Source organism: Heterocephalus glaber, unplaced genomic scaffold, assembly GCF_053883595.1.
Source record: "Heterocephalus glaber isolate CG9 unplaced genomic scaffold, H.glaber_assembly_v1.0 deba00001509, whole genome shotgun sequence".
Taxonomy (NCBI): Eukaryota; Metazoa; Chordata; class Mammalia; order Rodentia; family Bathyergidae; genus Heterocephalus; species Heterocephalus glaber.
In genome coordinates, this window is record NW_028258325.1 from 42,429,998 (window position 1) to 42,457,914 (window position 27,917).

The 27,917-nt window shown below is 37.9% G+C and overlaps 1 protein-coding gene across 3 annotated transcripts in view; it reads right to left on the reverse strand.

Moving 5' to 3' along the window:
- The window catches only part of Usp46 (ubiquitin specific peptidase 46), a 74,581-nt gene that overhangs the window by 20,912 nt on the left and 25,752 nt on the right, over positions 1 to 27,917 (reverse strand). For all 3 annotated transcript variants that reach the window (XM_004849725.4, XM_004849723.4, XM_021262350.2), the window contains exons 3-4: positions 23,538 to 23,751; positions 21,941 to 22,170 (exon numbers count right to left, since the gene is read on the reverse strand). In XM_004849725.4, the coding sequence (XP_004849782.1) occupies positions 21,941 to 22,170; positions 23,538 to 23,751 (444 nt within the window). The remainder of the gene's footprint in view (positions 1 to 21,940; positions 22,171 to 23,537; positions 23,752 to 27,917) is intronic.

Here is a 27,917-nt window from a genome sequence, read left to right on the forward strand (position 1 = left end):
AAAAGAAACAAATTTTATACAAAGGAAAGCCCATCAGAATCACAGCAGACTTCTCAACACAAACCCTCAAGGCAAGAAGAGCTTTAAGTGATGTATTTAAAGACCTAAAGGAAAACAGCCTCCAACCAAGACTGATGTACCCTGCAAAATTATCTTTCAAAATTGATGGAGAAACAAGATACTTTCATGACAAAGACCACCTTAGGAAATTCATGAATACCAAACCAACACTGCAAACAATTTTAGACAATATCCTAGGAAAAGACAATGAGAATCACAACCACAGGAAGTCCAGCAGAATGAATCCATCAGGCACAACAAGAAATTAAATGCAAAGGGGGAGAATCCAACAAAAAGAAACTGTCATGACAAGAATAAGTCAAGACGTTTCAGTTATAACCATCAATGTTAATGGTCTCAATTCACCAATCAAAAGAAATAGGCAGAATGGGTCAAGAAGCAAGACACAACAATATCCTGAATACAAGAAACACACTTAATTCAAAAAGAAACTCATAGACTGGAAGTTAAAGGGTAGAAAACAATACTCCATGTGACAGAAACCCGAAAAAAAGAAGTAGCTGTCCTCTATGCAGACCCAGTGGATTTCAAACCAACAAGGATTAAGAGAGACAAAGAAGGACACTACAACCTTGTAAATGGAACAATCCAAGAGGAAGAGATGACAATCATAAACATATATGCACCAACACTAGTGTGCCCAACTATATAAAACAAATACTAACGGACATGAACATTCAAATAAGCACTAATACGATAGTAGCGGGGACCTCAATACCCGACTGTCACAAATAGATAGATCAATTAGATAAAAAACAATCAACAAAATACTGGAACTCAATCAAACTCATGAACAAATGAACTTAACAGACATTTACAGAGTGTTCCACCCACAAAATCAGAATACACATTGTTTTCAGCTGCACACAGGTCCTTCTCCAAATTTTTAAGTAAGTGCAAAGGAACTGAAGTTATCCTCTGTATATTATCAAACCATAGTGCAATGAAATTGGAGGTCAGTAGCAAAAGAAACCACAAGAATTTCATAAACACATGGAAATTGAGCAACAGACTTCTGAATAACCAATGGGTCACAGAAGAAATTAAAGAAGAAATCAGACACTTCCTATAATTCAATGACCATTGCAATAGAACAGATCGGAATCTATGGGACACAATGAAAGCAGTCTTAGGAGGGAAATTCATAGCAGTGAATACGTATATTACGAAAACAGAACAAGCCCAATTAAACAACCTGATGCTGAACCTCAAGCTTCTAGAACGAGAAGAGCAAGACAAACTCAAAGTTCATACAAAGGAGAAAATTATAAAGATCAGAGCAGAAATCAATGCAATGGAGGCTAAGAGAACAATACAAAAAAATCAATGAAGCCAAGAGTTGGTTCTTCAAAAGAATACACAAAATTGACAAACCCTTAGCCAACCTTATCAGAAAAAGGAAAGAAAAGGCCCAAATCCATGCAATTACGAATAAAAAGGATGAAATTACAATGGACCCAACAGAAATCCAGAGGATCATCAATACCTACTTCAAGAGCCTATACACCAATAAGATGGAAAACATAGAAGAAAAAGACAGATTCCTAGACAGGTATAAATTACCAAAGTCGAATGAAGAAGACCTAAAAATTCTAAACAACCCAATATCAATCAATGAAATTGAAAACGTAATTACAATATTAACAACTAAGAAAACCCCAGGTCCTGATGGCTTCACTGCTGAATTCTACAAGACATTTAGAGAGGAACTACTGCCACTAATGTTTAAACTCTTCAATGAAATTGAAGGGGAAGCAATACTCCCGAATTCACTCCTGGAAGCAAGCATCACCTTGATCTCCAAAGCAGAGAATGACCCAACCAAAAAAGAGAACTATTGGCCAATCTCACTAATGAACATAGATGCAAAAATCCTTAATTAGATACTGGCAAACAGAATGCAGAAGATCATCAAGAAGATCATACACCCTGACCAAGTGGGATTCATCCCAGGGATGCAGGGATGGTTCAACATACACAAATCAATCAATGTGATATACTATATTAATAGAGCCAAGGACAAAAACCATATGATCATCTTAATAGATGCAGAAAAAGTGTTCAACAAAATCCAACATGCATACATGATAAAAACCCTACAAAAAGTTGGAATAGACGGTCTCTACATCAACCTGACAAAAGCCATCTATGAAAAACTAACAGCCAATATCATGCTAAATGGTCAAAAACTGAAATCCTTCACACTCAAATCAGGAACAAGACAAGGATGTCCACTATCACCACTCCTGTTCAATATAGTTTTGGAAACATTAGCCACGGCAATTAGACAAGACAAAGAAATAAAAGGAATAAAGACAGAAAATGAAAAAGTCAAATTGTCATTATTTGCAGATGACATGATACTCTATATAGAAGACTCCAAGAACTCCACCAAAAGTCTTCTAGACTTTAACAACCAAAATCAGTAAAGTAGCTAGTTACAAGATCAACACACAAAAATCAATATCTCTCCTCTACATGAACAACAGACTCACTGAGAGAGAAATACAGCAAACAATTCCTTTCACAATAGCATCCAAAAAACTGAAATACCTAGCAATCAACTTAACAAAAGAAATCAATGACCTCTTTTCTGAAAACTATAGCACTCTGCAAAGAGGGACTGAAGATGATATCAGAAAATGGAAAGACATGCCTTGCTCCTGGGTAGGAAGAATCAACATAGTGAAAATGGCCATACTTCCAAAATTGCTATATAGATTCAATGTACTCCCAATTAAAATCCCAGCAGCATACTTCATAGACCTTGAAAAAACAATCCAAAAATTCATTTGGAACAAGAAGAGACCCAGAATAGCAAAAGCAATTCTAGGTAACAGAGACATGGCAGGGGGTATTACAACTTAAAACTATACTACAAAGCTACTGTAATAAAAACAGCATGGTACTGGCAAAGAAACAGACCTGAGGACCAGTGGAACAGATTGGAAGATGCAGAAACAACTCCAGACACACTCAGCCAACTCATCTTCAATAAAGGAGCCAAATACCCTCACTGGAGGAAAGATAGCCTCTTTCATAAATGGTGCTGGAGAAACTGGGTTTCAACTTGCCAAACATTAAAACTGGACCTATATCTCTCACCATGCATTAGACTAAAATCAAAATCAATTAAAGATTTAAATATTAAAATAGAAATGCTGAACTGGCTGGAACAGAGGTTTGGTAGAACTCTTGAAGACATTGGTGTAGGAAAACACTTTATGAACAAAACCTCAGTTGCTCATGAACTAGCACAAACAATCAACAAGTGGGATCTCTTCCTACTAAAACGCTTCTGCACAGCAAGAGAAACCACCAGCAGTGTGATGAGATAACCCACAAAAATTTTCACCTGCTTTTCCTCAGACAAAGGTCTACTATCTAAAATCTATAAAGAACTTAAAAAAACCAGACCTCCCAAATTTAAACACCCAATCCAAAAATGGGCATTTGAAATGAACAGACATTTCTGAAACAAAGAATTACAAATAGCAAGGAAACACATGAAAAAATGTTCAACATCTCTGGTCATTCGAGAGATGCAAATGAAAACAACACTGAGATTCTACCTCACCCCAGAAAGGATGGCTGCTATCATGAAATCAACCAATAACAAATACTGGCAGGGCTGTGGGGAAAGAGGAACCCTGCTCCACTGCTGGTGGGAGTGTAGACTGGTGCAACCACTGTGGAAATCAGTATGGAGATACCTCAAAGAACTAGGACTGGAAGTCCCATTTGACCCAGCTATTCCCCTGCTGGGCATCTTCCCCAAAGAATTAAAAGAATCATACCATAGTGATTATATATATATGCACCTATGTTCATAGCAATGGAATTTGTAATAGCTAAAACTTGAAAGCAGCCCAAATGCCTATCAATTGGAGAGTGGATAAAGAAAATGTGTTTTTTTTATAAAATGGAGTACTACTCAGCCATAAAAAAGGAGAAATTAGAGACATTTATAACTAATGTCTATCATTGAGATGATACTCTTAAGTGAAATAAAAAGGACACGTGGAAATATGGAATAGTTGCTCTAGTGTGAGAAACTGAAAGTGTAAATCAAGACTAAATGGTATAATAGATAATGTGAAATAGGAAGAAAAGGGGCAAAGGGGAAGGGGAAGTGGGAGGGGTAAGGAAAAGGAAAAGAAGGGAATGGAATTAATGTGAGAAAATGAAAAAATGGAAACAAAGTCTTTGTAAATAGGGAGGAATGGAGGGGTTGAAGGGAGGGCAGGGGAATGGGGAAACAATAAGAACAAAGAGAGATTTCCAATGATGAATGTCATTATATTGTATACCTAAAATGTACCAATAAAATTAATTTTTAAAAAGTGTGAGAACAACCTATGTCCCCAAATTCCAGAAATTAACTACAGAAATACTCAGAGTTGTGGGCGGAGCCTTTTATGTGTAAGTCTACACAAAAGTGTTTACTGGGACAGATCGCCCAGCTCCATATCTTATCCCTGCCCATTATAAACTCGATGATTTAGGGCCAGTGACTTAGCCTCTCTTTACCTCAGTTTCGTCATCTGTAAATCCGGGACAGCTAACAGTATCTCACAAGATTGCTGCAAGGATGAAATAAAGTAATATATGTAAAGTACTTTTAAAAATGAGCACTGAACAAATGAAGGAGAGATTTAAAAATTCTAAATAGTTTAAGATGGTCAAAAAGTCAGAAATGGTTTATCACATGGTGAGTATAACACTAAGTAAAAAAGTAAACTATAATTATTTATATATATGTTCATTCTTATTTTGTATTTTAAAAGGCATGTATATATCTGTACACATATCCCCTCCCTTACCACTCTTTATTTAGCATTCTGCACTAATTTTTTATGGCATTTATTCCTTCTACGACAGAAATCATTCACGGCATTCTAGCATATCATTACCGTAAGTCCCTGACTTGTGAAGGAGTTCCATTTCCAGAGAACATTCATAAGTTGGATTTGTTCATAAGTCCAACAAAGTGAGTCTTATACACCTTTGACACAAATATACAATGTAAAGCATTAAAAACCCAAACACACACACACACACACACACACACACACACACAAATACTATAAATAATGCTTCCGGACATCCTGGGCTCTGATTCAGCACTGTATTACTGTACACTACTGCACAGTACAGTAAGCACAAAGCAGCACTATTGTGACAATGTCTGGCAGACACATGAGCGACTTCTGTGATTTGTTTGCATCTATGAATGTTTGTAATGGGAGGTCCATTCAGATCTGTGAAACTGGAATGTGAACTGGAATGTTCATAAGATGGGGACTTACTATATCACTGCATATTCTGGCTTCTCTGACATATGACCTTACTGATCCTCTCATGGAAAGGTGACTATGTGTCTCCCTGACCTGCTTAGCCAGTGGGGATTTTAGAAGACAGGTTATAAACGGAGCACTGGGCAAGCACTGGTGAACTTGCTCTTTCCCTTCTGTCACCACCATAAGGCTGAGCCCCGGCTAGCACACTGTTCTCAGAAGATGGGAGGAGATCCATGAAAGAGAGCTTTCCTAAGGTCCCTAGCTGAGCCCAGTCTAGAGTGAACCCCCTCAGCCAACCTGAGATGCACAAATAAGCTAGCAGACCTTCAAACACACAAGCACAGCTATGTCCAGCCTATATCAGCTGAGCTTTACTCAAGCGATAGTTGTATGGGTTATAATAATCAATGATAGCTTTAAGCCTCAAGAGTTTTCAGCTGTTTTGTAACAAAGCAAGAGAACTGTCACAGACAGATAACATACATATATAATTTTAAATTTTAATCTATGTTAATATATATAATTTTATTCGTTATTATCTGTCACTTACTGAAATGAAAGTTCAAAGATTGGCCTCAGTAATAAGGTCCTAACATACTATGGCCAAGTATGGTGGTACTCACCTATAATCCCAGCACTCAGGAGGCTGAGGCAGAAGGACTGCTAAGAGTTTGAGGCCAAGCTGAACTGCACAGAGAAACTGTCTCAAAAAGACCAAAAAAAAAAAAGATCCTAACATACTAATATGTACTCTTTCAGAAAACTGTAAGTTCATATAACCATAAGCTAGAAGAAGGCACCTGAAAAGTGTCAGAATATGAACACAAACTGGCAGGTGGACAGTATCTGCTTTCAGGAAGAGAGCTGTACATAATGTTAGAATGAGTGCATGGTTTCACAGCCTTTACCTAGGGGCCTAAGGAGGAAAATGCAGTTTTTCTGGTCTGGGAGCCAAAGACTAAATTGGAGAAACTAAATCCACTAGAAAAAAGGGAAACAGTCTGAGATGGTAGCCACAACTCTGTTCACATCTGGCTGACCACTGAGCTACACATCATGCTTGGAATGCACTCCGAGCAACTCAGCTGAAGACAAACAGAATGACCCAAGGTTTGAGCTGTTACCCAATAAATACTGTGCACTTTGACCCCAAGATAACTGCCTGCTAAAACTAAAGAAACCCAATACTCACTGAAACAGACAAACAAAATCCAGAATTTCTGCAGTTTCTGAATCTCCTGGACAAGAGCCAAATTTACAATATGTAAAGAATCAAGAAAATAGAAGACTTTCTTAAAAGAAAATCAAGACCATCCTGAAATGCCACATATGTTGGAATTAGCAGATCAGGATTTTTAAAAAACAAGTAACTATCTTCTAAAGTAAAAGAGGGTTGTCTTTAACTTAATGACAAAAAATAAAGTAAAAGGGCCAGGGATTTAGCTCAGTGGTGTCGCTACCTGCCTTGCAAGCGCAAGGTCCTGAGTTTGATCCGTGGTACCAAAAACAAAAACAAAACCTAAGCCATTTGGGCCAGGGATGTAGCTCAGCACAAGGTCCTGAGTTCAAACTCCGGTACTGCAATCAATCAATCAATCAATCAATCAATCAATAAAGTAAAAGAATACATACTTGTAATGAATCAAAATATAAGGAAGTACAGTAGACAGAAACAATAAAAAAAGCAAATGGAAATTTCAGAACTGAAAAACATAATGCATGGGATGAACTTAACAAATTGGAGATGACAGAGGAAAGAGCAATTGAAGACAGATCTTTGGAAATTATCTAATAAAATGAAGAAATGAAGATTAAATAAAACTTAAACACTCAGGGGTCTTTTAGATAATATCATACACATAAGAGTCCTAGAAGGGGAAGAGAGCGAGAACAGGGCAGAAAAACTACTTGAAAAAATAACGGCTAGCATTTCCCAAACGAAGAAATATGTACATTCACAGATTCAAGTTACACAACAAATACCAAATGGGATAAATAAACAAGGTGCTACAGAACATCAGTGGCAAACTATTGAAATCCAAGAATAAAAAGCAAATCTTAAAACAACTGCAGCAAAAATAAAAACCACAAATTACATAGAAGAAAACGATTCAATTAGCAGCTAACTTCCCAAACCATGAGAAACTTCTTAGGACACAAATGAAACAACACCTTTATTATGCTGAAAGAAAAAATTATCAAGCTAGAATTTTTCTATGCCATAAATAAATCCTTCAAGAATAAACCAAACTGAGGAGACTCATAATTAAGAGGCTTACACTAGAAGAAAGGCTAAAGGAAGTCCTTCAAGTCAAAAAGTTCAGACCCTCAAGAAAGAACTGGCTTCAAGAATGGTGGTTTGTTTTTAATAATATTTATGCCCCTTTGAAGGAAAAATAATGTTGTCCTATAGGATTTAGCATAAAGAAAAAGGTAAAGTCAGGCAGAGGAACTATGTACCTGTACCTTTAAGAATTTTCTATATTTTATGTGAAACAGTAACAGATTTGGGCAGATTATGGAAACTGAATATTAGTACAACTACCAAACACACACACACACACACACACACACACACACACACACACACACACACAAAGAAGAAAAGGCAAACAGGAAAGTTAGTATGGAATTGTAAAAATACACATACTCAAATATATATTTTCATAGAAAGAAAAGGTATAAGAGGAAAACCAAAAACAAAAGAGAAAACATGAAATGGTAGCCCCACACCCAAATATATCAATAATTTTAGTAAATATTAATTGCCTAATAATAAAAGCCTTTTCTTCAAATTTTTGTTTTTCTACATAATGTGCTGGGCATCAAACCCAAAGCTTCACACACACTAAGCAAGTGCTCTACCACTAAGCTACAATCCCCAGGCAATAAAAAATGGATTGTTTTTTGAAAAGCAAGACCAACTATATGCTGTACACAAGAGCTAAACTTTAAATATAAAAAGAGATTGAAAGTCAATGGTAGGGCCAGGGATTTAGCTCGGTGGTGCCACCGCCTGCCTCGCAAGTGTAAGGTCCTGAGTTCGATCCCCGGTACCAAAACAAACAAAAAAAGGTCAATGGTTGGAAAAAAGACAGCATTAGTATGTAGAGGGATATGCTATTATCAGATAAAATAGATTTTAAGACAAAGTTATTATGAGAAATAAAAGACATTTCCTAATGATAAAAGGGTCAATTTATCAGAAAAACACAGCAATCAAATATGGAGGCCTTCATAACAGATTCTCAAATATACATGAAGTTAGAATAATGTTTTTTGTTGTTGTCTTTTGAGACGGGGTCTCACTATGTAGTTCAGGCTGGTCTTGAACTCACTATGTAGCCTAGGTTGACCTCAAACTCACACCAATCCTCCTGCCTCAGCCTCTTGAGTGCTAGCATTACAGGCATGCACCATCATGCCCAGCTAGAATAATATTCACCAATAAAAAGAAACGAATTACAGATACATGCTATGATACAGTGGGCCTCCAAACATTATGTAAGTGAAAGAAATCAGACACAAAAGCCCACATTCTATGATTCCATTCATACAAAACATCCTGTTGCTGGCAAGAGGGGTTAGCTGTCAGATACAAGGGATCTTATTGGTATGCTAGAAATGTTCCAAAACTGGGTTATGGTGATAGTCACACAATACAGTAAATTTCTAAAAGATCACTGAATAGATGAATTTTATGGTGTGAAAACTGTGCCTCAACAAAGTCATTTTTTAAAAAGCTTAAAAATTTATGATGCAAGAGTTGAGAGTTAGGAGAAATAAGAAAATCCCACATAAGGATTTTAACAGCCTTCTCTGAACAGCTGATAAAAAGCTAGGGAGGGTAGAAGCCAAAGACATCAAAAATATGAATAACTTTATCAAGTAACATACTTAACTGACAGAGACTATTACAATCGAAAACTACCAGATACACATTTTGTTCAACTGAAGGGTTCTCAACAGGGGAAATTTTGCTTCCAGGAGACATTTAGCAATGTCTAGAGACTTTTTTCATTGTCACCTCTTAGGGGATGCTGGTGGCATCTAGGGGGTACAGCACAAGGATGTTGCTAAACATCCTATAATGCCAGAGGAGCTCCCCACAATAAAGAATTATCTAATCCAAAATATCAATAGTTCTGAGATTGTGAGACGCAGTTTTCAAGTATACTTACTAGGACAGATCATGTGTCTGAACATAAAACGTACCTCAAATGACTGAAATCATGTGCAATATACTGTCCAATCACAACAGAATTATAAATCAGTACCATAGCTGGGCATAGTGGCACACACCTATAATCCCAGCACTTGGGAGGCTGAGGCAGGAGGATCACTGTGTGTTCACGGCCAGGCTGAGCTACATAGTGAGTTCAAGGCAAGCCTGAACTACATAGTGAGATCTTGTTTAAAAGAGAAAAAAGAAAGAAATCAGTACCAGTAGGCTATCTAGGAAAATACAAAATATTTGGAAATTAATGAGTCAAAGAAAACAATCATAAGAAATGAGAAAAAGAACATAAGAGAAATGAGAAAATATTTTGAACTAGTGGCAAAGAAAATAATCAAAACTGTAGAAGGCAACTAAAGCAATAAGAGAGGAAGTATAAAGCTTTATATACGTATACTAGTAAACAAAAGAGCCATCTTTTCTATTTTAACCACTATCCCTAGTAACTAAAATAATTTCCAGAATTTAGTAGATATCCAATAAATATTTACTAAGTGAACAAAACTGAAAAATGAAAAGATATCTAAATGCTAACAGTGGCATCAGGGAGGCAAAAATATGATTTTCTTTTTTAAAATATTTTTTTTAAAAAATAATCTACAGATGTTCTTTTGATTTTTTAAAGTTTATTGGTACATTTTAAGTATAAAATACAATGACATTCATCATTGGGAACTTTACATGATATATCTTGGTTCTTATTTTTTCCCCATTCCCCTCCCCTCCCTTCAACCCCTCCCTATTTACAAACTTTGTTCCATTTTTTTCCTCGTTTTTTGATTTTTAGTTTTAGTTTTGTTGTTTTGAGACTGGGTCTTACTGTGTATTCCAGGCCAGCCTTGAACTCATTATGCAGTGAGGCCAGCCTCAATCTTACTGACTCAGGCTCCCAAATCCTGGGATTACAGGTATGGCCACCATGCCCAGCATGTAATATTAGCAAAACTTTTTGTTTAACCTAAATGGCCCTTCTCATGCTAAAAGGATTATAGCCAGCTGGAATCATACAGAAGTTAGATAGGATAAGATTTTACTTAAACTCTTGAATGCAATTCTTTTTCTCTATTTAATACTTTCAGAAATAGGGAAAAAAAGTAGAAATCTCATTAACTAAATAAAGAAACTTACTGTACCTTTCTTAATTCTAAATGAAACTACTTCCAGATTTAGAGTGTGAGAAGCCACTGCTTACCTGCTTGCAAGAGCAACCCTCTCCCTGCCCCAGAATGAATCAAAAGCAATAAGCGATTAAGCAATGAAACAATAATTTTTGGAGATTTGGGGGGTTTAAGAATTGTTTCTCTCTCTCTCCTCTGTCTCTCACGCTCTGTCTCTGTCTGTCTCTGCCCCTCTGTCTCTCTCTTCCTCCATTCCTCCTTCCCTCTCCCTCTCCCTCTCCCGAGCTCTCTACCCCCACCCAAGAAAGCTGCCAGAAAAGAAAACCATATTCTTCCCACACACAAGGATCTGGTCTGAGGGAAAATACATCTTGTCTCCAAGGAAACATATATCACTAAGAGACTCCAACATTCTGAGCAAGAACAGCCTATTTCTTACTCTCCTTTCTCTCTCCCAATTCTAGGCATGGAGTCCCCTCAAGGGGACTCTACTTGCTCTTCCTTTTAAAGTAATTAATTATAAATCACTCAATAGAACAAATGAATGTACAGTATATGCCATACATAAGCTTTGATAAGCTCTTGAGGAATTAAAGTTATATTCCAAACATGCTTCTAAATGCATAGATTCCTTTCCTGGGTTAGTGGTGTAGGGGCAGAGACTTAGAAAAAATACAGGGCAGAAAAAGCTGATGACTAACAGTGTAGAATCATCACATGCTTATCTATGGCTGATGAATGTAAAATTATCACATGTTTATCTGTGTACCATGTGCTTGAAAAAAATGCACCCTACTGTATCCTTATGAAAATGGTACTCATGCTTAAGAAATCCCCAACTGACCTTGTCCCCTTCTTAGAAACAAAGGCTAAGACCCTGATTGGCTTAGCCCACGCCAAACAACAAAACAGTTTGCCCCTATAAGTATGGGCACCTCCCATACTCATCCCCTATCTTGTAACACCACTCTGCTGCTACTCTGCTCCTCTTCTACTTTCTCAGTATTTGTGATACTTTAAATAAACTTTTGCTTTGCACTATTATCAGTCTTGACTCTCTCATTTTCTGCTACGAGTCCCACTTCTCTATTCTTTGCTTGAGTGAGGGCAAGGACCTGAAGAGAGGCAAGGGTCGTCAGTATGGAGGAACCCTAGGCCCCCGATTCCCCAACCCCACCAGATGCAACAGTGAAAAAGGTGGCAAGGCTCTGCAGTGCTCAGCCGTGAAATGATGACGTGCTGGCTGGAGGTGGCACCAGAAGGTGGGCTGGAAAGAGCAGCCAGTCCTGCCCATTTGAAACCCTGGGCCTGGCAATCTCCACTGAGTGACTAAGCAGACCTCCTGTATCACCTAGCCCCTCTCCTCTGTCTGTGAAGGTTTCAGAACTTCTGTTGGTCTTTGAACCAATAGACAATTTGAACATCTGCAGACAAAGCAAGAAGGAGCTATCAAACTGGTACTTAATAAAACCATTCTTTAAACATTTTGGCTCTAGCAACAAACATAAATGTGTCTTAAAGCCACTGAGGAGCACTGAAAACCCATAGATTAGCAGAGAAAAATTCAGCTTAAATAAAAAGGGGAAAAATTAAGATGAACAACAACAAAATTAAGCTCCAACTGGCCTAATAAATCTTATGAGGCAAACAAAGTACAACCAAGGGAGCACTTAAACTAGAGGAAATTTTTCCAAGCTCCAATTCTAAAGGGCCTTTATCAAACCTATCTGGAAAAGTCAGCACTTAAAATAGTCTTTCCAAATCTATTTCAGAATGAAACTGTTTGTCTCCATAAATCCCTCTGTTGACATTTGCACTGCAATCACAGGCAACATTTACAAAGGGTAAGACCCAAGGGGGAAAATCATTGTTTTCTGAAACCATGAAGACTGGCACATAGGTTTTCCACAAGTGAAGAAACAAGAGGCTAAATTGGGACAAAGACAAGGTGCCCCTAGGGGCTAATTTGCTGCTTGGGATCTAGAACAGTTTAAGCCTCCAGTAAGATCTCACTAATGCAGGTCTTGGCAGTTCTGACAGAAGCCTTATGCCTGTGGCAGAAAACTCTTCAAAGGGACACAGGTTTCTGCTAAGCCCTGGTATTTTACTTTATTTTATTTCATTTATTTATTTTTTGGTACCAGGGATTGAACTCGGGTCCTTGCACTTGCAAGGCAGGCGAAAGAACCACTGAGCTAAATCCCTGGCCCACGCTGGCATTTTATGACTGGAAGAATAGCCTGCGAGTGATGTGTTTTCTTAGAAAGCAGAAGGCTTTCTAATAATTTGAGCTTTCTAAAAATGGAGTGCATCCTTGGGAGATTGAGTTCCCTGGCTCTGGACAGTGTCCACCAGATGCTGGTGTCCAACTGTGTGGGATACCCGAGAAGGGACTTGGGCACTGGGAGATGAAGGTTTGGATGACTCCTAGGATCCTGTCCAGCTGAAGGAACTAAGAGAAATGAAGGGGGCTACCCAAGTAACTTCAGGGAGAAAGTCGAGGGGGGCTCTTGCCTCAAATCATATAATCATTTCAGGGAGTAAAAAAAAAAAAAAAATGTTCTTAAGATTATCTCATCTTCCAGAGAGACACAATCACACATTCTCATCTACTTTCACAAAACAAATATAAACATTTGGACATCCACCATAACAAATTCTATGGTATTCAAATTTTTGGAGGAATTTTGGCATAGGCTTCCCAGTCCATGATAACCCTCCAGGAAATAGCAAGCTAGATAACAGCTTTTGCAGTGTAAATACTTTAGGATATAATCTTCACATGTTAGAATCAGGTGATCTGTTCATAGGCAAAAAAGAAACTGTAAATGTGACTGAGCCTGTCACCAGATGAAAATCCATATAGAATACTGCCAAGGTAGATTCAGTAACAGTGTCCACTTCAAAAATAACCAAAAAGGATTAGATCAGCTGGACAGTGTGGAGCAGATCTCCTGACTACAGATGTAGGAACATGATGACCCTTTGTTCTGGTTTCCATATCATAAGCTCACGGAGCAGTCTGCACTTCTCCTTCACAGAATTTTGTAGTCATAATTACATAAGCTAATTACTAGTTTTCTTATATCTGTTTTTACAGTAGAAATTGCAGAAAGGTAAAACTCTCACTATATCCTCAGTGCCTCCGACTTTTGCATAACAGATGTTAGGGAAAACAAATTATATTTACTGAGTAAAAGAATAGTTATACAGCCACTAGATAACAAAAGTGACATCTGAGACTACTAGGCGCAAAGATGTGCGGAAACAAGAGTGCTTATATGCTGAGTATGTAACCTAATGTCACCACCTCAGGAATCTGACACTTTCTAATGATAGCAGTGATGAGCATATTATATGACCTAACAAATCTACTTCCATGTATACCTCTTTGAGAAACTTGCATTATGTGTACCACATTTTACATATATTAAGATGTTCATAGAAGGATTGTTCATAAATGCCTCAAACTGGAAACCACCAAATATTCATGAACAGTAGATTAGTAAACCATAGTTTATTCATGTATTATAACACTATATGGCAATGATAATGAATGAACTACAGCACCATTCAACAACACAAAAGAATCTCATGAGAGATACTGAACAAAGGAAACCAAGGCACAAAGGAGTAGATGGCCATTCACAAAAATATCAAAAACAAGCCCAACTGAACAACAAATGTTAGAGATGCTATAGTATGTAATGAGTTCTAACAAACACTCCAAGATCAGAGATCAAAATGTATACAAATCCTTTCAGGTGGACTTCCAGGAAGATGGCAGGGTGGTGAGCAGCAGAGAAAGACCTTTCCCGAGATTTGGTGTTCTGACACTGGTATGTAGCAGCATGAGGAGAAGACCAAGGGAAGTTGGTCCCCGGAAAACAGGGAAGATCTGAGGTGAGAACTGAAATCCACAGGGAGAACAATGAGAGAGATTTTAACAAAATGGAAGAAGGTAGCAAGCAGTGCTCTCTCCCAGAGCCTGGACTCATGGTGTGGAAATGGTGGACCAAACCTGCCCCAGAGGCCTCCACAGACAACGGCAATGAACGAAGCAGTGGATGCAGCGAAGCATACTGGTGAGTTATCCGGGCTCAGGAGTCACTTAGGAGAGGGCGAATAGCCAGTAGCCATCTTGGAGAGGGGTCAACTGAGCTCAGAACTCAGAGCAGCTGTGCACCAACCCCATCTAGTGGCTCCAGGTGCCTCAGTGCGGGTGCTGAGTTCAAATGAGTGGCAGGCCAGGGAGCAGAGTTCAAGCTGGCAAGAGACACAAAGACTGTTGTAGGCTTAAGGAATTGGGTTCCAGCCTCATAGATAAAAACTGGCCTGAACTTTAGAGAAACTAAAGGGACAGGCTGTCTGGGATTATCCACTACCCCACCATGAAGCTATAACTGGCTTGCTGGGATTAATCAATTTGGCTCTGGACTCTGCCTGCATTGCCTACCAGTGACAACAGAGACACACTTTAAATTGGACGTTTTGGGGGGGCTTATTGTTTGCTTTTCCTTTTTCTTTCTTTTTTTCCTCTTTTCTGGTTCTTGTTTTGTTTTTTCTTCCTTGCTGGAACATGGTTTTTAGTTTTTTGTTGTTGTTCTGCTGTTCTTGTTTTTAGTTTTTTCTTTTGTCTTTCTCACCTGTCTACTTCACTAGTTTCCTAAAGTTTGTCCTTCAGCCTTGCTTCTGATCTCTTCCTCTTCTTCTATTTCTATTTTTTACCCCCTTGCCCCTTTTAAATCTTCTCCCCTGAGGGTAAAATTGCCATATGAAGGGCTTATTTATTGCATACAATTTTTGGATTTATTCTAGATTTTGTTGTATAACCACAAATATAGTACATATGGTTAAAGGTAGAAAATTAATAGTTACCCCTATTGTCATTTTCTGGGCTGTATTTGATGCTACTGTTATTGTTGATTGTACTACTTTAGCCAAGATGGAATAATTGTGCTACCGTTGTTTCTCCTGGTATACTAAGACTGAGATTCCCTAAGAGTCTTAAAAAAAAAAAAAAAAAACCTACTGGCCAGTGCCAAAGAACTGGTGGCTGGGCCAAGTAGGCAGAAACTTCTCATCCAGCTACACCTGGAAGACACTTCTGAGAAGTAGTTATTTCCTAAGGGTTCTGAATACCGGCAATAAAGCTACTTGCCATAAGCAAATTACAAGCAGCAACCCATGAATCAAACTGAAAAAAAAAAAAAAAAGAAAATGAGAAGAGAGAATAGGTAGAACACTTGAGGACATAGGAATAGGTAAAGACTTCATGAACAAAACCCAGACCACAGGGAAATACTACAAAGAATCAATAACTGGGACCTCATCTTATTAAAAAGGTTTTGCACAGCAAAAGAAACCACCAACAGAGTAAAGAGGAGCCACAGCATGGGAAAAAAATTTTACCAGCTATTCATCAGACAAAGGACTCTTATCTAGACTATATAAAGAACTCAAAAATATAAGGACCCTCCCCCAAATTTAAAGACCCAATCCAAAAATGGGCATCTGAAATGAAAAGACACTTCTCAGATTATGACTTATAAATGACAATATATAAAAAAAAGTTCAACATTACTGGTCATTCATGAAATGCAAATTAAAACAATGCTGAGATTCCATCTAACTCCAGAAAGAATGGCTGCTATCAAGAAATCAACCAATAACAAATACCGGAGGGGCTGTGGGGAATAAGGAAGGGTTCTCCACTGTTGGTGGGAGTGTAGATTGGTCCAATCACTATGAAAATCAGTATGGAGACTTCTCAAAAAACTAAACCTAGGGGTTCCATTTGACCCAGCTATTCCTTTTCTTGGTATCTTTCCAAAAGAATTAAAAACATCATACCACAGCAATATATGCACACCCATGTTTATAGTGGCATAGTTTGTAACAGCTATATCTTGGAAACAGCCCAAATGCCTATCATCCAACAAATGGATAAAAAAGATGTGGGTTTTTTAATATACAACGGAGTACTACTCTGCCATAAAGAAGGCAAAGCTTGAGACATTCTTAGCTAAATGGATGCACCTTGAAACCATACTCTTAAGTGAAATAAACTGGACACACATGTTTAAATTTTGCACTGTCTCTCTGTTGTGAGAAACCAAAAGGGTAAATAAGGACCAAAATGTATAATAGATATTAGGAAATGGGAAATGGGAAGAAATTGTTCAAATGGCAAGGGGAATAAGGGAGGAGGGAGGGAGAAAGGAAGGAAGAGGCAAGAAAAAAAAAGTGAAAATAGAAGGAAAAAATGGAAATAAAGGTTTTATACATAGTGAAGGGAGGGAACATAAGGAGAAATGGAGGAATAGGATAAAATAAAATTTATTTTAAAAAATTCTTCCAAATAAAAGAGCTTATTTTATAAGGATGGTGATTCCAAAAGCAAACCAGTACACTACGAGAAAGGAAAAGTTCAAGTCAAACTTACTAATACAGTTTCAAAAGCCCTAAACAAAATTTCAGATCTCAAAGCCCAACAATGTACATTAAAGACCAAGCTTGGTTTATTAAAAAAAATACAAGACAAGGTCAACAATAGAAAATCCATTAATATAACTTATAGCACTCTACAAACAATTTGATAATCCTAGTAAATCTGAGAATGTTCCTGCTCTATGACCCAGCAATTCTGCCCATGGGGACACTCCAGAAAGACTGCCCATGTGTATTAGCAGACTCTTATAGGAAGTTTGGTAGCAGCAGCACCCACAAAGCCAAAAATACTAGACACATCATAGAAGAATGGAACATAAATTGTGGTATATTCCTACAATAGCATATTACACAATGATAAACATGAATGAACAGCGATTAACTCTGGAGTAAAGGATGAGAATGAAAAAAAATTAAACTGCCAAGAAGCATTCAGCAGATTTCAGGAATATTAATAAGATTCCATTTCCCAATCTGGGTGTTGAGTATATGGATTCTCTAAACTCCTGCTGCAGTCCTTCTTATACATATCTTCTGATGCAGATAGGCATTTTGCAGCACATTAGCTAACAAGGATATTTCCACAATGCGGGAAATTCTATAATGACAACCTGATTCTTCAACAGTTCAATTACAAAGAGAAAAAAAGGGTGAGGATAAACTATAGGTTAGGACACAAACTGACCAAATGTATGAACAATCTATGAACCATATTTGGATCAAGAGGCAAATTAGCCAATTGCTAAAAACGTATGACACTATCAGAGAAACTTGAACACTGAGTGAATAACGATGCAAAGGAATCATTTCTAGATGTATTAACATTTCATGCTTTTAAAAAGAGACTTCTTACCTTTTAGAGATATATACAAATAATGAAGAAATTACAAATCAGATGTTTTCTGGAATTTTCAAAAATTTCATGAGGGGGAGGGGTATGAAAGGAGATTAAGATGGACTAAAGGACAGGAATTATTACACATGTGGGATTTATTACACTACTATTTTTGTATTCATTTGAATTTTACTGGACAAAGTATAAAAAGAATGAAAAAGGTAGGGAGAGAAGAGAAAAAGGGAGAAGACAAGATCTCTACAAAAACAAGTATGTACAGAAAATGTTCTGGCAAGTTATATTTTGAAACATTCAAATGTTTATCTCTGATCTAATGTGATCACAAGTTTTAGAAAACGTTACAAATTTATCATCTCTCAATGGCAAGATTCTTCTAATTTTTACTCTCTTTTTGCTTAGCTATGTTTTTAAATTGTTTCTACTAGAAACAAATCAGAACACAGATTCAAATGCTTTTGGAAAGACATTATAAAGATTGCCAAAAACAAAAGCCCTCCCATAGATATTGATGTGTAAATCCGCATCTCTTGCCCATTTTTGAGTTACAACTTTCAAAAGACTGCATTTTTGTTTCCTCTCAAAATTTAAATTGAAACCCTAATCCCTAATGTGGTGTTACTGGAGATGGGGCCTGTGGGTTCTCAGAGTGGAGCCCTGTAATGGGATGAGTGCCTTTGTAAGGAGAAACATGAGAAAGCATGCTTTCTCTCTCCACCATGTGAGGATCCAGTGAGAAGCCAGGAAAGGACCCCTCAATAGAATCCAACCCTGCTATATAGATTTAATGCAATTCCAATTGAGATCCCAGCAGCATACTTCATAGACCTTGAAAAAACAATCCAAAAATTCATTTGGAACAAGAAGAGACCCAGAATAGCAAAAGCATTTCTAAGTAACAGAGACATAGCAGGGGGTATCACGATCCCCAACTTGCAACTCTACTACAAAGCTACTGTGATAAAAACACCATGGTACTGGCAAAGAAACAGACCTGAGGACCAGTGGAACAGACTAGAAGACGCAGAAACAACGCCAGACACACTCAGCCATCTCATCTTCGATAAAGGAGCCAAACACCCTCACTGGAGGAAAGGCAGACTCTTTAATAAATGGTGCTGGAAAAATTGGGCTTCAACTTGCCAAAGATTAAAACTAGACCTATATCTCTCACCATGCACTAAACTAAAATCAAAACGGATTAAAGATCTAAATATTAAAATATAAATGCTGAACCAGTTGGAACAGAGGGTAGGTAGAACCCTTGAAGACATCAGTGTAGGAAAAGATTTTATGAACAAAACCTCAGTTGCCTGTGAACTAGCACAAACAATCAACAAGTGGGATCTCTTCTTATTAAAAGGCTTCTGCACAGCAAGAGAAACCACCAGCAGTGTGAAGAGACAACCCACAATGCGGGAAAAAATCTTCACCTGCTCTTCCTCAGACAAAGGTCTACTATCTCGAATCTATAAAGAACTTCAAAAGATCAGACCTCCCAAATTTAAAGACCCAATCAGAAAATGGGCATCTGAAATGAACAGACATTTCTCAATGAAGTAGAAATAGCAAATAAATACATAAAAAAATGTTCAGCATCACTGGTCATTCGAGAGATACAAATGAAAACAATGCTGAGATTCCACTTCACTCCAGAAAGAGTGGTTGCTATCATGAAATCAACCAATAACAAATGCTGGTGGGGCTGTGGGGAAAGAGGAACCCTGCGCTACTGCTGGTGGGAGTGTAGACTGGTGCAAACACTGTGGAAATCAGTATGGAGATACCTCAAAGAACTAGGACTGGAAGTCCCATTTCACCCCGCTATTCCACTGCTGGGGATCTTCCCCAAAGAATTCAAAGAATCATACCACAGTGATATATGTGCACCCATGTTCATAACAGCACAGTTTGTGACAGCTAAAACTTGGAAACAGCCCAAATGCCCATCAACTGGAGACTGGATAAATAAAATGTGTTTTTATAAAATGGAGTACTAGTCAGCCATAAAAAATGAGAAATTAGAGACATTTATAGCTAAGTGGATGCACATTGAGGCAATACTTTTAAGTGAAATAAATAGGACACACATGTAAAAATACCAAATAGTTTCTCTGGTGTGAGAAACTGAAAGTGTAAATAAGGACTAAAATGTATAACAGGTAATGTGAAATAGGAAGAAAAGGGGCAAAGGGGAAGGAAATGGGAGTCCTAGGGGAAAGGATAGAAGGGAATGGGATTAATATGAGAAAATGGAAAAATAGGAACAAAATCTTTGTAAATAGGGAGGACTGGAGGGGTTGAAGGGAGGGCTGGGCAAGGGTGAAAAATAAGAACCAAGAGAGACTATGTAAAGGTGCAAATTTCCAATGATAAATGTCATTATATTGTATACCTAAAATGTACCAATGATTAGAATGAATAATTGAAAATGTAAAATAGGAAGAAAAGGTCCAAAGGGGTAGGGGTAGTGGGAGGGGCAGGGGAAAGGAAAGAAGGGAAAGGAAAAGTGATGAGAAATGGAAAAAATGGAAATAAAGTCTTTGTAAATAGGGAAGAGTGGAGGGCATGAAGAGAGGGCTAGGAATGGGGAAAAAATAAGAACCAAGATGCATTATGTAAAGGTCCAATTCCCAATGAGAAATGTAATTGTGTTGTATACCTACAATGTACCAAAATAAAAGAATTTAATAAAAAAAAAAAATAGAATCCAACCATGCTGGCACCCTGGCCTCAGACTTCCAGCCTCCAGCACTGTGAGAAATAAACTTCTATTGGGCCAGGGATTTAGCTCAGTGGTGCCACCGTCTGCCTCGCAAGTGCAAGGTCCTGAGTTCAATCCCCAGTACCAAAAAAAAGAAACTTCTGTCATTTAAGCCACCCAGACAAAGACACAGGCCCTTAGCAGAATCTGTTGGGAACTACTGCCTCTCTCCAGAAAAATGCATGATTACAAAGAATTTTTCATATAACAAGAAACTCTGAGACTCCTGATGAACCCAGAGTCTATGTTGTTAATAGTTGTAACAAATAACAATAGCTGACTTTTATTGCATATTTCCTATGTGCCAAGCACAGTTCTCAGTGTTTACAAACGTTGACTTATTTAATCCTCCCAGGAACCTATGAGACAGGAATTCTCTTCACCCCTATTTTATAGATGACAGTGAAGATGAGGAAAGGCATAATTTACACACGGTCCCACAGCTATTAAATTTCAAAGCCATCAAACTCAGGCAGCCTAGATCCACAGCCAGGCTCTGACCCAGCAAAAATGACACTGCACAAAGTTTAAATTAAATATAACAAACAAATATGACATCCTGAATTGTGCTCTGTAGTACATGTTTTCAAATTCAACTAACATTAGGTGCCTACCATGTACTAAACCACTTCAAACATATAAGCTCACCCAACCCTTGAAACAGCACTAGGAGTGACTCACTGCATCTCTCCAGCTCACATGGAGAAACAGGAGTTGATCCTCTTCTGAACTCAAGCTCACTGTACCAAAGCTGATTCCCTTTAAGTCCCAGCAATAGTCTGTTCCAAACCACACCTGATTTTCTCATAACCAAAATCTTTTTAAAATAAGAATTGAAAGATCCCAGTTCAAGAGTTCAATTTGTAAATCCTAAAATTGCTCACAGTGCAAAGCAATCCAGCATTTCAGGAGGTCCCTCCTTATCACTCTGCTTTAGCTAGCCGACATACCTTGGAAGACATGCTTGCAAAAATCTGCACTTGAGTTTCATATGTATGAACAGGATTCATGCAACAGGATTGTCCACATATACTGAAAAGCCACTGGTATGTGTTATAACACCACACTGCACTCACACACAACACAGGCTGTCCAACTATGTTAAGCAAGTTACATTCGAGTACTCTTAACACTCACAGTTTCACAGTTCAAGCATCGGGTTTCATTGGTGAGTGTTCCCTGAAAAATCTCATGGACCCAGGTGAGTTCTGGTTTATTATTCTCTGCAGGTTCGTTCATGTTGCCATTTTTTAATTTTCCATTTTGCTTTTCCTGTTTCTTCTCTTCCTGCAGGATGTCCGCAATAGTGTTTAGCAAATAATTTAAAAATTCGTGAGCATCCTGCTGCATGTAGTTATCAAAGAGATCTGGAAAGGAGAAGTCATTATTTCAATCTTTGATTCTTGAAAAGCAAGAAGGCATGCTTAGTTTTATAGGCCATGCTTCAATTTTTTATATTGAAAGGGCAGACAGGTATGGAATATAAATTCATCTCTACTACGCAGCTGCCATGAGTAAGTTTCCAAAGATTTCCATTTCCTATACCCACCAACTTTCTCTATCTCCCTACAGTCATGTATATAAAAATTGACTCAAATTTTTATTAGTTGTACAGAAGAACAGAAATTACCTGAAAAGATCCTTGACAAAATATCAATATTTAATATGATGTTACTACTGATGACCAATTAATCACTGCATAATTTAACCAGAGCAACTGGAGTCTCTTCCCCAAAAATCATATTGAACCCCAGGCCAAAATGAAAACAGCTTAACTGAAACACATAAGGGAGATGAGGAATATGCAGGAGCATGTGTCTATCGGATAGCACCCCGACACCAATTACGAATGACTCCAGAAGCTGCTCCTGGCCACCAGGACAATGGCGATGAGTGCAGCTGTGAAACCCCATTATTAATCATATTCACAACTAGACTGGGAGTGCTCCGCCTTCTTCTCTACTCGAATTACTTTTATTCTAGTATGTATAAACTACAGCAACTGTTAAAAGACAGCAATCAAACTAAACAAGACTGCAAAACAAACATCTCTGATCAACCATGCAAGTCTGTTGAAGTAAGGTGGAATGTTGGGAAAAACACAAATTGCCACTTCAAATATTTCCAGTCAGAAAAAATCCCAGTAAAAAACTTCTGGAATATAAGCTTGTTTCCACCACCAGTCCCCCTCCCCCCAAAAAAGAAAACAAAAAAATCAGTTGACAGCAGGATATTTTTATCATATAAAAATCATCAATTTGATAACCTTCAATCATCTTGGCAAATAAAATCAGAGGTATTATTTTTACAACAGTAGAGAATCTGATTAGGTAATATGTACTTACTCTAATCACTTATGACAAGTTCATAAGAGAGTACTATTTCATTCAATTATTAGATCAGCCTATCTAATCCAATGAATGTCCCACTGAGAAGGCTGCCTTGGGCAATTTTTTCCCTTACAATGATCCTACCCGGAATAGAGTTTAAAAAAAAAAATCATTCTAAAACGAGATGCTACATCTGAATTTTAAAGCATAGTTCTAATCCACTTTTGCTTAACGTATAATGGATAGAGAAAAACAAATATCTTTGCTTTAAAAATGACAACTGAGTAGCTGACTACAGTTATTTTCCCTCTTTAAAAAAAAATAAGCTTTTCATTTTGAGAATATACAGAAATGTCAGTTTTCCTTATTTTAGAGCCCTAAAACCATGACACACTGCTACTCACCATTCTCTTTTCGCAGTCTTGAAATGAACTTCTTTGGTGGGATGACGCCAACCTTCTTCTTCTGTGTGGCAATGCTGTGGAAAAGGTCTGCGAGGCATGTCAACAAGTTTTCTTTCTTTTTTTGCTGGGCCTTGTATGCCAATACGTTCTCACGGAATGGCCGGCAGAAGTACAACGCCTGAAGCACAGAGTTACAGTAGCACGTGTTCCCAAACTGCCAAAGGACAAGAGGGGTGGCTCAGATCACTGTCCAGGGACAAGCCACCTCTGGAAGAGGAGGGCAGAGCAAGAAGCCCAGACTCCACAAATCCACCCAGTTTCCCTATATCAAAGCCCAGGTCACCATATCAGAAAAAAGACTGACTACTTTAAACACCAGTGACTACCTGATTAACAGGAACATGTATAAACGCATACAGTGAGTGTTCCCTCCTTATCTGTGCTTTCAATTTCCATGCTTTTAGTTATCTGTAGTCAACCACAGTCTGAAAATGTTCAATGAAAAATTACAGAAATAAACAATTCCTAAGTTTTTGATTGTGTACCATTCTGAGTAGTGTGATAAAATCTCACACTATCCTGCCTGGGATGCGAATCATGTACATTGTACGTGCTACTGGTCCATTAGTTACTCAGTAGCCATCTCAGTTATCAGTCCACAGTCAGTGTCACAGGACTTATGTTCAAGGAACTCTTATTTTACTTAATAATGGCCTTGTAGTAATATCGATCATTTTATTACAATAAATTGTTTGAAATGATCTATTTTATTAGAACATGTTATTGTTGTTAGTATCTTATTGTGCCTAAATTATAAATTAAACTTTACCATATACATGTATGTATACAAATATATATATTTCATTACTAGCCATGGTTTTAGGAGTCTACTAGGGATCCTGAAATGTATCCAGCACAGGTAAAGGAACCCTACTGTACACAATTCTCTAACCTGTACAAGTCTCTATAAAATGACAATAAGCATTCTGTCTAGATAAAGCATCTAATGACACCATCTAGTGCATACAGAAAAAGAGAGAAAAAAAAAATCTACATAATTTGAAGACCCAGTAACTAGCTGACTAAAGAAAAGATCTGACTTTCCAGCACATCAAAACTTCCATGACAAACTAAAACTCCAAATCAAAAAGAAACTGAGGAAATAGGAACTACGTGCACAGCTGAATCAACCTTAACCAAATGGGAGCTTCTGTTTTTCTCTTTCAAGATTCCAGTGTCCCTGCCTGTTGGCTCAGACCAGATGCCTCCTTACTCCACAGAAAAAAAGGTTAAGATGTCCTCAAGCCACCCTCCCAGCTTCCCACCTCTTACCTTCTAAATTACCCCCAGCCTCATTTTTTCCAAGGTAGCAATTGTCCCAATCCAGTATAACACAAGTCCCTGGCTCCTACAATCAGATTAGAGTCCACACAATAATATTTTATACCTCTCAAAATCATGGACTTTAAGATTATGATTACAGAAGGGAAAGGCATCATCCCACTAGGGTCCAAGTGACTATAAGACCAACTCTGGTAGAACACAGCTGAAACCATCACTTTAGAATTGTTCCTACACAGTTTAACAAACAAGAAAATATCGTAAGGAAATAGCAAGATCCATAGCACAGACTACCAAAGTGCGAAGGATGATTAAAATAGAACATGGACACATTCTCAGAATTGGCTATTGGCTTGTGTGGCTACCCAAAAGTGAGATGGATGTTCTTCCACACTTACATGACATGTCTACACATGCTGAGCTGGAAATTTTCCTATTTTTATATATTTAAATCTGATACAATTATGTAACAAGACACAAACCTTTTTCCAAGAAGTTGGAACTTTCATAAATTGCCATTGTAAGGATCATAAATTAAGCTATTAATAAATGCAGATCTCACAGTTCTTCCACAAACTAAAAAATGGTCTTAATTATATTATTTCTCCAGTCTACACCTGTATTTTCCTTAGCCAGGGCAGAACTCCCATGACTTGAATAACTGTCTTAAGAGAGCTAAGCAGAGGCCTGTGTACAATGGTATTAAAATTAGAAGTCAGTATTTTGCCAACATAATCTCTTATTCCAGTGTTTAGCCTTTCTCCTACCATTCTTCTCTCTTCTACTCAGTGTCTCACTTCTACCTAGACAACGTTCAATAATGCTTGGCCCCGATCCAGTGAATAACTCCTGGGAAAGGAAAGGAACTAACATGTCCACAACAGGTGTCCACAACATGCCTCAGCTTCACATCAGTGTCTTACATAGTAGCTTTCATCCATCTTTCACTATCACCCTAGAGCAGTGGTGGCAAACCTATGGCATGAGTGCCGTGGCTGGCTGTTTCTTCTCACTGAAAGCTCTAAAAGATTTGCCATCACTGCCTTAGGGGGTAAAAACCATCACAATCCCATTTTACAGATGGCAAATTCAAAGCTCAGAGGGAAGGTAACTTGCCTTAGAACATACAGCTTGTGAACACTATAGGCAGAATTCAAATGCAGCTCTATATATATGGCACTGAGGCCAATGCTCTTTCCATTATCTCCCAGGCTTCAATTACATACAGAGTATTTCTAGCTTCTTCTACTACTTGTCATGCTGGGGCACTGACAGACTATGTGTAGATCAGTTGTTCCAGAAAGTCATGTGTTTATAAGTTAACACTTGATAACTTATTTATAAGTTAAGACTTCCACCCCAGAGAGAAAGCATCAGGTAAGAAAGAAAGTTCATGAAGGATGCCTAATACTGCCTTACTACCTGGTTATCATCAACTATCAAGGAAGAAGGACCTATAAATCTAGGCAGATACAAAGGGACTACTGCTAAGCACAAGTAAAATGAGGCTATATAATTCTGAGATAAACAGGTCCCAGCTTTTCCCCCACAGCCTCTCCCTATTTCAGATAGGTCCCTACCAAGTTATACTGATGATGACCTGGTACCACTTTTAAAACTCTGGTGATACTAATGCTCACTGAAACAAAGACTGGCTGAAGAGTTCACCCAGATGACAAAAGGAGGACGTACAAAAGCAATTTGCCTACAAAAGCTAATAAAATTACTATAAAAGTTATGCATCAAACAGACTAGAAGATGCAAAAACAACTCCAGATACATTCAGCCACGTCGTATTTGACAAAGGAGACAAACACCCTCACTGGAGGAAAGATAGACTCTTTAATAAATGGTGCTAGAAAAATTGGGCTTCAACGTGCCACAGATTAAAACTGGACCTAAAGCTCTCACCATGCACTAGACTAAAATCAAAATGGATTAAAGATCTAAATATTAAAATAGAAACGCTGAACCGGCTGGAACAGAGGTTAGGTAGAACTCTTGAAGACACTGGTGTAGAAAAAGATTTTATGAACGAAACCTCAGTTGCCCGTGAATTAGCACAAACAATCAACAAGTGGGATCTCTTCTTATTAAAAAGCTTCTGCACAGCAAAACCATCAACAGTGTGAAGAGACAACCCACAATGTAAGAAAAAATTTTCACCTGCTGTTCCTCAGACAAAGCTCTATTATCTCTAATCTATAAAGAACTTAAAAAAACCAGACCTCCCAAATTTAAAGACCCAATCCAAAAATGGGCAGCTGAAATGAACAGACATTTCTCAAAGAAGTAGTGATAGCAAATAAACACATGAAAAAATGTTCAACATCACTGGTCATTCGAGAGATGCAAATGAAAACAACACTGAGATTCTACCTCACTCCAGAAAGAATGGCTGCTATCATGAAATCAACTAATAACAAATGCTGGCAGGGCTGTGGGGAAAGAAGAACACTGCTCCACTGCTGGTGGGAGTGTAGGCTGGTGCAACCACTGTGGAAATCAGTATGGAGCTACCTCAAAGAACTAGGAGTGGAAGTCCCACTTGATCCAGCTATTCCCCTGCTGGGGATCTTCCCCAAAGAATTAAAAGAATCATACCACAGTGATATATGTGCACCCATGTTCATAGCAGCATAGTTTGTAATAGCTAAAACTTGGAAACAGCCCAAATGCCCATCAACTGGAGACTTGATAAAGAAAATGTTCTTCATAAAATGGAGTACTACTCAGCCATAAAATTAGATATTATAGATATGTATAGCTAAATGGATGCACACTGAGATGATACTCTTAAGTGAAATAAATAGGACAAACGTGTAAATACCGAATAGTTTCTCTAGTGTGAGAAACTGAAAGTGTAAATAAGGACTAAAAGGTATAATAGATAATGTGAAATAGGAAGAAAAGGGGCAAAGGGGAAGGGGAAGGGGAAGTGAGAGGGGTAGGGAAAAGGAAAGAAGGGAATAGAATTAATATGAGAAAATGAAAAAATGGAAACAAAGTCTTTGTAAATAGGGAGGAATGGAGGGATGG